Source organism: Ananas comosus, linkage group 14 (genome assembly GCF_001540865.1).
Source record: "Ananas comosus cultivar F153 linkage group 14, ASM154086v1, whole genome shotgun sequence".
NCBI lineage: Eukaryota > Viridiplantae > Streptophyta > Magnoliopsida > Poales > Bromeliaceae > Ananas > Ananas comosus.
The window spans coordinates 9,244,397-9,257,960 of NC_033634.1; the positions used below are offsets into that span (position 1 = coordinate 9,244,397).

General features: G+C 37.6%; 1 protein-coding gene across 1 annotated transcript; it reads left to right on the top strand.

The window, feature by feature from the left end:
- On the top strand, positions 1,912-6,244 carry LOC109720339 (CASP-like protein 2A1). Its single transcript, XM_020247390.1, has 5 exons — positions 1,912-2,035; positions 3,628-3,776; positions 3,867-4,099; positions 4,826-4,943; positions 5,602-6,244. The coding sequence occupies exons 1-5, from the start codon at positions 1,912-1,914 to the stop codon at positions 5,869-5,871; spliced, it is 894 nt and encodes a 297-aa protein (XP_020102979.1). The 3' UTR covers positions 5,872-6,244.

The window sequence follows — 13,564 nt, forward strand, 5'->3', positions numbered from 1 at the left end:
TTATCTTATGTTGTCAACCTTTTTATATTCAAGTCATCTTGCTCAAGTGGTCGTCCTACCACTATGTTCACCACCTATGTTCAATGGCACTAAGTTTTCTATGTTCATTTGTTGAGTTCTCTAATGCCTCTTGAGAATTTCAACCTACCCTTTTAGTCCATAACGTAGGTTTACAAATTAACCATGCATACATTCAATCAACTAATGCAAATTAGAAATTCTAAATTTACATATATCACATGCATGCATATTTACTCATGCATAGATAGTAAAATAATCCCGTTCAAGTAGCATATGCCTCTAACATGCATATCTAACATTTTATCTACCTTGCAACAATAATTAACTTGTTTTAGCTATTACTCTCTAGACATGAGAGGTGGCCAAGTCACTTCGGTACAACATAACCCACGTCTATGACTTATGCATTCCATTACTCACATATGCATTCATTCATGTCATAACATAATGTACAAAATTACCATACATACATCCATTTATTCATGAGACACGATGCTCCTAATTCATGTGCACTACATGCAACCATAATAACTTAATATAGTCATTTTCCTCTTTGACATGGAAGTGATCTAATTACTTTTGTCAAACGCAACCCGCCTTAAAACATTCCTAATTACTCATAGTCACTTGCAATTAGGCCTTCCCCTTTGAGTCCCCAGGCTTTTCCTCGCCCTAAATAAGAAAATAGTTCGTTACCTCTTTTAAACTCTCAAATGATTTTATTTCATAAAATCTAGTTGCCCCTCTTGATTTCTTACCCTTAAATTAGGGTTTGAAAGAGTCAAATAATTGTAGACTCATTTAATACAAAAGCACTCTTTTAATCTAAAGTTTCCAAATTAAATTTATGGCAAAACCCTCAAATATTATAGCAAATCTCCACTATTTGTGGGCTAGATCTGCCTAGGGTTCGCTAAAACCTCAAAATAAAGGATCAAAATAAAGTTACATTTACTCATTAATAAATATCTCTAAAACTTTTCACATACCCTCTTGATAAATATAACTTTTACTATTAAATTAAATACACACAAAAATTAAATTTTTATGATCTTTCGCATACACTCTTAATAAATATATTTATTTTTATTAATTATATAAGTTAATATTTAAATTTGATTTTGAATCTGTATTTTAATTCAAATTCAAAATTGAGTTTAAGTTTGAAATTAATTTTTTTAAAATTTTAATTAATTATAAATATGTTTTGTTATAAAAATATTAAAAAATCATCTACGATTAGTTCATTAAACAGGTTACAATCTCAAATTTTTATTTAAAATTTAAATTTGTATTTAACTTTATTAAATATAATTCTATTTCAAATATCTAATCCAAGTCGCCTTTGAGCATAAATTTTGAATTCAAAGTTTAAATCAGTTTATTAGTTATAAATTTATTTAGGGATATAAAAAGGCCAATTTGCATAAAAAATCTATTAGTTTTCAGCTTTTGCAAAAATATGTCGCTTTTTTAGATTTTGCAGATTTAGGCCGGATTTTCAGAAAACTAACCAAAATATCCTTATTCTCTTTTCTCTCTCCTTTTTTTTTCTCTCTTTTCTTTTTTTTTTTTTTTTTTTTTTTTTTTTTTTCCAAAGTGGGCTGCGGAGGCGGAGACGGAGGCGGAGGTGGAGGTAGAGGTGGTCCGCCTCGCCTCTGTCCCGTGCTCCCTCGCCTTCGCCTACGCACCTCCCTCCGCCGTCCTCGTTTCTGGCCTTGCCAAGGCCGCGCCGCGACCTTATTTTTTTTTTCTCCGACCCTTTTCCATCGCCTTCCCGGTTCTTTACAACAGTAAAGAGGACAATGTCACATCTTCTTCTTTTTCTTTTTTTCTCTCATTCTTTTTTTTTTTCTCTTCAACCCACCTCCACCGCCTTGGTGCATCTCCATGACGGTAACGACAACAGTGCCGTATCCTTTTCTTCCGTCTCTTCCGGCGCCGGCACCGACGTCGGCGCCGGAGACGGAGAACTCAGAGCGAGTGCGGGTGAGAGCAAAGCCGAGAAAAAAAGGTGTAGAAAATAAAAAAATAAAAAGTAAAAAATAAAGCATAAAAAAAATACTTTTTCTATAAATAAAAAGGAAGAATCAGAGAGACAAGAAGAAGATGATGAAGTTGCACTGTTTTAAGGGAACGTTGCACTATTTCAGAAAAATATTACACAATTTTAGAGAAAACTTACACTATTTAAGAAAAACATTATACTTCTTTGAACAAACGTTGTACTTTTTGAACGAAAATTGTATTTTTTGAACGGAATTTGCACTTTTTGAATGAAAATGAAGAGAAAAGAGAAGAAAGAGGAGGAAGAGAAGAAACAGTATAATTTTTGCCCAAAGAGTTCAATTTTGTTCAAAGAGTGCAACTTTTGTTCAAAACGTGCAACTTTCGTTAAAAAAAAGTGTAATATTTCTTTTAAATAGTGTAAATTTACTCTAAAATAGTGCAACGCATTTTCGAAATAGTACAACGTTCTCTTAAAATAGTGCAACCTTCTCTTGAAATAGTGCAACTTCATTATTTTTTCTTTTCTCTCTAATTCTTCAATTTTTTTTGTAGAAAAAAGTATTTTTCTTATAGAAAAAATATTTTTCTTTATGTTTTATTCTTTATTCTTTTTATTATTTTATTTTTTGCATTTTTTTTTCCTCGGCTCCTCTCTCACTCGCACTCGCTCCAAGTTTTCTTTCTCCGGCGCCAACGTTGGTGCCGGTGCTGGTGTCGGCAAAGTTGGAGGAAGAGGATGTGGTGCTATCCTCGTTACCATTGTGAAGGGTTGTGGAGGCGGTGGAGGTGGGTTGAAGAGAAAAAAAAAGAACAAGAGAAAAAAGTAGAGGAAGAGGACGTGACGTTGCCCTCTTTACTGTTGTAAAGAATCGGTGAGGCGGTGGAGGAGGATCGGAGAGAAAAAAAAAGGTTGCGACGCGGTCTCGGCGGGGTCGGAGGTGAGGAAGGCGGGGGAGGGTGTGCAAACGAGGGCGCGCGGGACAGAGGTGAGGCTGGCCGCCACCGCCTTCGCCATCCTCTTCGGAGAGAAATAAAAAAAAAAAAAGCGAAAGAAAAGAAAAAGGAGGGAGAAAATAAAATAAAGGTATTTTGGTCAGTTTTATAAAAATCGGGTCTAAATTTTTAAAATTCAAAAAGTGGGCCTATTTTTGCGAAAGCTCAAAACTAATAAATTTTTTATGCAAATTGGTCTATAAAAAAATTATTTTGTGCGGTCAAAATTTTGTTCAAAGAATTCTGAAGTTTCTTAGCCTAAAGAATTCAAAGAGTTGATAATTTAAGAATTTATACAAAAATTTAAAGATTAATTATGTAAATTTACAAACGTAGCTGAAAGGTTATTGAGTATATATAAATAGTTTGAAAAAGTTTGGGGTCCAAAATACGCAGGCGACATTGCTTGCAAGGTCTAGATAGTCCTGGATGTATAGGGCAGGTGATGAGATTGGATTTGAAGTAACGAGGGTGCGCATGGAAGATTAAAGAGAACAACGATATATATATGCAATTGATTTGAGTTTTCCCTTATCTTTTGCTTACAATTGTGTATAAAATTGACGCCTTAATTAAATAAATAAATGGTACGTGTTTTGTAAGGCGGGGGCGATCGAAATCCGGTGCTTCGGCCAACGTGCCGAATCTTAACTATCGAACGTAACCCCCTCCATCAACATTCAATTCTCTCGCAGCCCCAACTACCGCCCATAAATGACTCATCTTCGTCTCCATCCATTCCTGTCTCTGTATATATATATATATATATATATATATATATATATATGTATGTATTATAATAAGTATGTTGAATCCTCCATCTTACCGGAAAGACTAATTAATTAGGTGGTATTCAGAGGGTGGGTGGCAGATCTGATGACGAAGACGATGGCGGAGGAGGCCATGGTGGAGGAGGAGGAGCAGCCGGGGCGGGGGAGGACGGGGTGAGGACGTTGGAGACGCTGCTGAGGGTGGTGCCGATGGGGCTCTGCCTGGCGGCCCTGGTCGTCATGCTCAAGAACTCCCAGTCCAACGACTTCCGCGCCGTCTCCTACTCCAACCTCGCCGCTTTCAAGTACCCCCCTCTCCCTCCATTTCTCTCTATCGTAGCAAATTAGCTCCGCTGATTAATTAACGATCTATAGTGCAAGTGGCAAAAAGTTTGGTGGTCGGTAATCGAGCTCCTAAGTTCGAATCCTAATTGATTTATATTTTCAGCTGAGTTTATTTCAAAATGAAGTAAACGAAACGAGTAGCATGTTACCCGTCTTTCAAAAAAAAAAAAGAGATTATTTAACGATTAAACCGCTAAAACTGATATACCGTATTTTGAAGATTTTAAAAATAAAATTTAATATGTTTTCGACATAATATACTTTATAATTAAATTATTTTAAAATTATTAACTTTTAATAACTATTATTACGAGTTTGTAAGAAAATTTTAAATATTTTTAAACTTTGATAAAAAATACTTTAAGCAATTTTGATCAAAGTCGGCATTCTTTATTTTGAATTCAAAAATTATATCCTTAAATTTTAAAAATTATTTAATTTTTATTATTTATTTTGACATGATTTATTTATTAAATAAATAATATCGAAAAATAATTAAAAATTTTATTTCTAAAAGTTTTATATACCATAAATTATAATAATATGGATGGTTAATATAAATAATTTAAAATCGAAAATGAGACTATATATACAGTACCAGTGCTCCGATATTATAGATGGTATAGCAAACTCGTTATATATATATATTTTTATACATTTATCTTTGGTTCTTAATTTGCGCGCAGGTACTTGGTGTACGCTAATGGCATCTGTGCGGCCTACTCCCTCTTCTCGGCATTCTACAGTGCAGTTCCCCGGCCCTCCTCGTTATCTCGCTCGTGGGCGGTTTTCTTCTTTGATCAGGTAGTCACTGATCTCCTAATATGAAAATTAAATTTTGTCATATGTGACTACTAATCAGTAAGATCGATGCTCCTTCTCTCACGAAAAATAAATAAATAATATTTCATGACTTATTTACATACTGATGCTTATGTTATGCGTTAGTGCGATATATGTTTCAAAATTTTAAAGCATTACTGTAACATCCGACCCACTAGCAATAAAGCTCACCGTTTAGGTCTTGATGTACTTGTCAGTACTAAACGCACACAGTCTAAGATCTTCCTACCCACTAGTAGTAAAGTCTACCGTTTAGGTTCGGACGTTTTCGTTAGTTCTAAACACACACAGTTTAAGATCTTTCGATCTTGGCTTAGTCAAAATACATATTACACTTTCGGCTGCTCAGTCAAGATATATCTTACACTTCCGGCCGATGAACCGATTCTGATACCAAATGTAACGATCTGACTCACTAACAATAATAACTCGTTGAGTTCAAATCATCGGCCCAAAATATTTAAACCCAGTTATTATTATTAAGATAGCGTATTTTTATATATCCAATGATAATTTCAATCCCATTCGATGTGAGACTATTAGGGTGTCACAATTAGTAACATTAATGCTGCGCGGATGTAGTTAACCACCGGGGCGGGCAATGCATGTATATATGCAGGTGTTGACGTATGTGGTGTTGGCCGCGGGCACGGTGTCGGCGGAGGTAATATACCTGGCGTACAACGGAGATAAGGAGGTAACGTGGAGCAGAGAGTGCGGGGTGTTCGGCGGGTTCTGCCGCAGGGCGACGGCGTCGGTGGGCATCACCTTCGGGGCGGCGGCGTGCTACATCCTGCTCTCCCTCATCAGCTCCTACCGTCTCTTTAGCACGTTCGAAGCCCCCATCCCTCTTCTCTCCGGCGGTAAGGCCGGAGACATCGCTGCTTAATTAATTCCGATGAAATATCCCTTCTATGGTTTGGAGAAGATTTACTGCTAGCTCTGGATCGTATGTCCTCTCTCTCTATCTCTCTCTCTCTCTCTCTCTCTCTCTCAAAATTGAAAAATTGAAAAAAAAAGAAAAGAAATATGGATGTGTACGTACCTCTAAGGCTCATGTATGAAGTGCGCTCAAGGTTAAACGTTTTTTTTTGTTTTTTTTTTTGCAGTAAGATAAGATGTTAAATTATTATTTGGCTCATGTATGAAGTGCGCTCAACGTGTTCCCGTTGTTCTTAAACTTTTTGTTTTTTGTTTGAGTGAGATAAAGATGTTAAATTATATGAAATAATAAGTAGAAAATGGTGTAGACTTTTACGCTAGGTTCGTAATGGCTCATGTACGAAGTTAGTAGACTGTTTCGCTAGACTCATGATGGCTTATGTTATGAAATGCGCTCAAGGTACCCCAGTTGTTCTTAAACTTTTTTTTTTTTTTTGTTTCAGTAAGATAAGATGTTAAGACGTAGACTTGAGTTAAATAAGAAGAATTAATAATACTAGAAGATTGGCATGATTTGAAGGGAAGACTTTTTATTATGATATTATGATAAATTATATGAAACTTAAATCCACTATAACAAAAACGGTCTATAGCGACACTTTTAAATGTGGGGTCGCTAGGTATATAGTGACAGTTAATGTCAAAAAAGTGTTGCTAGCTAAAATTACCGACACTTTTAAAAAGTGTTGCTATATGTGGGGTCGCTAGGTATATAGTGACAGTTAAAGAGTGTCGCTATAACCTAAAAGAGTGTTGCTAATTTACCAACACTTATTTAAGCATTTAGCAACCGCCGAAACTCTATCTCGTTGGCTGCGGTGGCGGAGGAGGACGACAGAAAAGACTCTTCGTCTAGAATTTCAGTNGTGGATTGAGTGAAGAGAGAAGAAAAGATGGTAATTGATTTTTCCTTTTTTTTTTTTTTTTCTGTTTGTAATCGGGTCAAATGGATTGGGTGTGGTTAGTTGAGTAGAGTAATCTTTTATTTTTAGTTGGATTGGGCTTCATATTTAGGCATAAGTAGATGTTTTTTTAAGTTTTAGCATAAATGAGACACTTACTCAAAAGTGTCCCAAACATGTGTCCCTATAACCTAATTCTATTGTAGTGATCGGTAGAGAATGATGTTTAAATATTTTTATATTTAATATAAAATTTTATATGTTTAAATATTTTTATATTTAATATAAGATTTTATAGCCTACAGAATAGCAGGCAGTTTCACTGGCAAGAGTCCAACTTTGATCCTTCCAAAGGCCAATATTGCTATAGCAATACTATCCATTTACTTTAATAGTAAAAATTTAAAAATACTGCCCAAATGCTTAAATAGTAGGGTGTAAATATTAAACTCTGCTTTATTTGTGTAGAATTTCTCTTTCCTTTTTGGCCTTTCTTTGCGTACAAAATCTATTAATTTTCAGTTTTTGCCAATCTAATCCACTATTTAGGGTGTTGAAGATTCGAGTCGATTTTTTAAAAAGTTAAACAAACTATCCATCTTTCAAAACACATAAAAAGTATATGCATTAAATGTCTTAAAAAATACAACTGACAAGTCATTATTACGGCTACTATTTTCTTGAGAATCAAAATTCTCATCTAATATATAAATAAAAAACTTCAAATAATAAAAAAAGAAGAAAGAGTGCAATATCCTTTCAAAATAGTGCAACAATCACTTTCAAATAGTACAATATTTGTGCAAATAGTGCGACATGTATATAAATGATGCAAATGTTGCACTATTTGTACTAATATTTACACAATTTATATAAATATTGTACTATTAGGAGAGAATGTTGTACCATTTAAATAGGTATATCGCATTCCTCCTTTTTTAAAATTAAATTATGTTGTATATTAAATAAAATATTAAATTTTTTGAGAAGAATAACTGCTATGTCATAATTATATATATCTTTCTCGAGAGACGAGATCCTTATTTAAGACCAAATAAAAAAATAAAATATAATTAATAAGATAAAAGAGTGCATATCTTCTCAAATAGTGCAACTTCTTTTCAAGTTGTGCAATATTTCTTTCTGGCTAAATAGTGTAATATTTGTGTAAATAGTGCAACATACGTATTATTTATATACATATTGCATAATTTTTATAATATATTATTATATATTATATTATTTGTTTGTAATCTACTATATTACTCATAATTTAGTGTAAAAATTATGCAACATTATATAAATTGTGCAAATGTTGCATTATTTGTAACGAAATATTATATTATTTGAAAAGATATTGCACTCTTTAATCTTATTAATTATATATATATTTTTATATTTTCTTAAACAAGTATTCTCGTTTGTTGAGAAAGGTACATGTCATTATGACTTAGCAATTATCCTTTTCAATAAATTTGACACCTCACTTAATATACACTGCTATTTAATTTTTAAAAAGACAGTGCAATATATCTATCTAAATAGTGTAACATTCTTTCCTAATAGTACAATATTTATATAAATGATGTAAATATTTATATAAATAGTGCAATATATGCATCGTTCGTATACATATTGTATAATTTTTATAATATATTGTAAAAGTCCGGCTGGGATATAATCGATAGCATTAAGCGTTTGGTACTATGAAGTTTTCTGTCGTTAGATTTAACCCTTTGATTATTTTTACCCGTTAGATTATACTATTAAACCAATAACTCACTCAACCCTAGGGAGCCCATATCATCATAACCGTATATTTTTTTATCGAAGTACCGAAAACCTAATAGCACCAATAGCTTGGTGCTATTGATAGTATTTCCGCCTAATTCTATATTATAATATAGGGATAATTGCATATATATCTCTCATACGTTTGAAAATATCCGATTTACCCATACTTTTTTTTTTTCTTTCTAAAAACCCATCATATGTTCCACCGTTCTTGCAAAATAGCCCCGTAGTTATTTTCTGTTACGTTAACTTGGGTTAAACGTGAGTTAAATATCTAGCATAGTTAAAAAAAAATTAAAATGCTAATTTTGCCCTTAACTTAAGGGTAAATAAGAAATATTGGTGACAGTAGAGGGGTATATTGGAAAAGACAAAAAGTCAAAATACTTTTTGTGCCCCTGACTTTAAGGGCAAATAAGAAAGTCAATGATGATGGAAGGGGATATTTGAAAGGGCAAAATAGTAATTTTACAGAGATAACAGAGTTAATTAACAGATTTTAACTCTAGGGGTATATTAGAAATAGGTTGGAACGTAAAAAGGGTATTTTCAATATTAACCTTCTAAGAAGGGTAAATCGAAAAGTTAGGAACTTTTCAGGGTAAATCGAAAAGTTAAGAACTTTTCAGGAGTATATAAGCAATTGCCCCTATAATATATTATACTATTTAGGGAATACTTCAAAAAACCTCCCTGTGGTTTCACACTTTTTCATTTTAGTACCCTGCGGTTTAAAGTGTATCAAGTTAGTACCCTGTGGTTTCGCACTTTCTCACTTTAGTACCCTGTGGTTTAAAGTGTATCAAGTTAGTACCCTGTGATTTTATTTTTGTATCAAGTTAGTATCCTGCGGTTTTTAAACCACAGGGTACTAAAGTGAGAAAGTGCGAAACCACAGGTTACTAACTTGATACACTTTAAACCACATGGTACTAAAGTGAGAAAGTGCAAAACCACATAGTACTAATTTGATACAGTTTAAACTATAGGGTACTAAAGTGAGAAAGTGCGAAGATCCTTGTTCTTAGGTACACACAAACGATTTCGGAATCGAAGTGTGCCGTCGGTTTCAATGCCAAAATCATCGGCACTACCGCTCTTAACTTCACCGCGCACCTTTTGAAGATACTCGTCGGAAGCTTGCAACCCCTTTATCCTCTCCAACAAGGTTAGTTGCACCACTAAGGTAGCAAGTGTAGCCGGCACTCTCGGCGCTACTGCTTCTAATCTAAGCCGTTGCATCTCTTTTTGCAATAACGATTTGGGTGTAATTGCCGAAGCCAAGTTTTTCCCCGATTTTCTACTAAGTGCATCGGCCACGACATTTGCTTTTCCAGGGTGGTATAGAATAGTGACATCATAGTCTTTCAACAACTCTAACCACCGCTGCTGTCGCATATTCAACTCCTTTTGGGTGAACAAGTATTTAAGGCTTTTGTGATTCGTATAGATCTCGCAATGTTCAACATACAAATAGTGCCTCCATAACTTTAGCGTGAAAATAACGGCCGCTAGCTCGAGGTCGTGAATCGGGTAGTTCTTTTCATAGTTCTTCAATTAGCGCGAAGCATAAGCTATCACCCGCCCATTTTGCAGCAAGACACACCCGAGACCGACATAGGAAGCATCACTGTATACCACAAATGTCTCCCCCGGCGTCGCCAATGCAAGCACCGGGGTCGTCGTCAACCTTTCCTTCAACTCTTTAAAACTCTGATCGCAATCGTCGCTCCAAACATACTTCACTCCTTTGTGTGTGAGGCGCGTTAGCGGAGTGGTTATTTTGGCGAACCCCTCTACGAACTGCCGGTAGTAGCCCGCTAGTCCAAGAAAACTGCGGACATCCGACACACTCGTCGGGCGAGGCGAATCTTTAATTACCTCAACTTTCTTTGGGTCTATCGAGATGCCATCACCGGATATAATGTGACCCAAGAAAGTAACCTCCGAAAGCCAAAATTCACATTTCTTTAATTTTGCATATAGCTTTTCTTTTCGGAGTGTCTCCAATACGATCCTCAAATGCTCCTCGTGTTCTTCCTCGGTCTGAGAATACACCAATACGTCGTCAATGAATACCACGATGCACTGGTCCAATAGCGGACGGAAGACTCGATTCATTAAGTCCATAAAGGCTGCCGGGGCATTAGTAAGCCCAAACGGTATAGCTGTGAACTAGTAATGGCCATACCGCGTACGGTACGCCGTCTTGTGCACATCCTTGGGTTGCATCTTCAACTGATGATACCCCGATTGAAGGTCTATTTTTGAATACACCCTCGACCCTTGCAACTGATCGAATAAATCATCAATTCTCGGCAACGGGTACTTGTTCTTAACTGTCACTTTATTCAACTCGCGGTAGTCCACGTAGAGTCAAAGTGTGCCATCCTTTTTTTTCACAAATAGCACCAGAGCTCCCCACGGTGACACACTCGGCCTCACAAAGTCTTTATCGAGCAAGTCTTGCAACTGTACTTTTAGTTCTTTTAGCTCCGTCGGTGCCATTCTATACGGAGCCTTCGAAATTGGCGCCGCCCTGGGAATCAAATCAATGACGAACTCGATCTCCCGGTCCGGTGGCAATCCCGGTAACTCCGCCGGAAAAACATCCGGGAACTCGCAGGCGACTCGAATACCACTAAGTTCCGGGTGCTCCTTTTGGGCTTCTACCATTGTCGCCAAGTAGGCTACACATCCTCCCTTAATCATTTTCCTCGCTCTCGCCGCCGATACAGTTGCCGCGAAGCGCTTGCTTTTACACGCCCAGTATACTAACTCTTCTTGATTAGGCTCACGGAACGTGATCACCTTACTTTCGCAATCTATCACGGCATAATACTTGGAGAGCCAATTCATCCCCAAGATTACATCGAAGTCCCACATTTGGTTTAACACCAATAGGTCTATCGGCATGACCCAATCGCCTATCTGCACTGGACACGTCAAGCACTCGTCATGAACCTGGAACGAGTGCTCCGGTGTATTCATCGACCAAAAATCCTTGTTATGCGTTATCTCTATGTCATGAGCTTTTGCAAATGATGCACCTATGAATGAATGCGATGCACCTGTGTCGAATAAAGCTCTAGCTCTAGTGCCTCGGCTGCGGACTCGCGCTCCTCACGTTCGTGGGCATAGCCATGCTCTGCCCACAAGGCTCGATCAAAGACCTCAGCAAAGGTTGTAAGCTTAAGAATTTGCACGGCCCTATGGATTCCCGGCAGAAGTCCTCGCAAGAACCAATCGGTTCAGTTCCGGTCATCACGAACAACCTCCGGGACGCCAGGAAGCGATCCCCTTTCCTCAACTTTCGAAATTTTTCTTGCAACTTCCGCTTCACCGTGTCGAGGAAATAATTGGCGAAAACCGCCCTCTTGAACTCCTCCCACAACATAGGCGGAAGATTGGGAGATCGATCCTGCCTAACACGCTTCCACCACACCTTCGCCGCCTTCTCAAGGTAATGTGTGGCGAGGTACACATTGTCCTTCTCCGAGGTATACAAGTCCTCGAAGAGCGTCTCCATGGAGTCGATCCATAACTCCACAACCGCCGGTTCCACCATTCCCCATTCGAAGATAGGTGGGTTGAACTTGTTGAACTGTACGAGAGCCGCTAACGCACGCTCACCGCTCCGCCTCCTCTGCCGCACTATCAGGGTTTGAGGTCCCCAACCCAGCAGGTATCACCGTAACTGGAATGGCTGCCGCGGCCACCCCCGCCGCTACTCCCTCGGCCACCATCGGCACCACTGTAGGGGGCGCAGGATGCTCGGCCTCCACTTGTGCCGCCGCCGTCTACTGCCGCTCTAAGGCCTCCTGGAGCCTTTGGATTTGCTCCCCTTAGCGCTGAACGGACTCCGCTTGTTGCCGCACTACGCCAATAAGTGCGGCCATCTGCTCCCGAAGCTCCCCGTCCCCACCAGCTCTGGGTTGCACGGGAGCCGCACTTGGCTCCTCGGCCATAGACCTCGTTCGCGGTCGACCACGAGGCATCTTAGGTCGTCCACGAGGTGGCATTGCTTCCTGAAATGAAGCAATTCACATTAGTTACTCATTACTATACGCGAACATACCCAATTCGGCGAAAGCAATAAGTGTATTTATTTTCCTTCCAAAGCATCATGTCGTCGGCCGTTGATCACAACACAAGGAAAAGAAAACAAATATCAACTTAAATTTAGTCCCTAACCACATTAGAGACATATTTACATCAACCCAATAATAAGTTTTCGCTATAGTTTGATTCCACGTCGCTCACGTTTTCTAGATTCTTAAGGTTTTACATTCCTAAGGGTCTCTAGGTCCATCCTATACTTTCACTTCTTGGCTCTTTACTCTCTAATACCATTATATCTGTCACGCCCCGAACTCGATTCTTTTGGCCGGTTCGAGGGCGTCGAACAGACGCCGAACGGATAGAGCCTCCCTTGTCCGCCCAAGGCTCAATAACAGATACAGATAGAGTATAAAATTTGCATAAGCGGAAGTATACACAATGGCTTGCACGAGGGCAAGAAATAGCCAAAGTGAAAGAGCTAATTATTCAACATACAAGTACTATGATTAACTTTAAATCATACACATGCATACTACTTTAACTAAATTCTTTTACAACTTTGCATCATTTCTTTTATACATCACATATTCCTCAAAATACAACTATTTGTATTTAAAATGTAATCCTTTACATCATTCATTTAAATATCTTTGATACAACTAAACTCATCAAATACAAAAGATAATGTATAAGGGTATGCAACTAAACCAAAATAAGAAACCATCTCGGGTGGTCTCTATCTAGGGCGCGATGCCCTTACCGCGATCATCCGCCGGCTCGCTTGGTCCGGGCTTTGTGGAAAATGGGGTGTGAGAACTACAATAAAGTTTTCAGTGGGTTCGGCAGCTAACCACGCCGACTTTCCCACTAGGTCTAAATCAG

What these genes read in the sequence shown, in the direction of transcription:
- LOC109720339 (XM_020247390.1), top strand. Translation starts at nt 1,912, where the DNA reads ATGACGGTAACGACAACAGTGCCGTATCCTTTTCTTCCGTCTCTTCCG. An exon ending in TCCAACCTCGCCGCTTTCAA is followed by an intron (nt 4,100 to 4,825) that starts GTACCCCCCTCT and finishes ATTTGCGCGCAG; the next exon opens with GTACTTGGTGTACGCTAATG. An exon ending in CGGTTTTCTTCTTTGATCAG is followed by an intron (nt 4,944 to 5,601) that starts GTAGTCACTGAT and finishes GTATATATGCAG; the next exon opens with GTGTTGACGTATGTGGTGTT.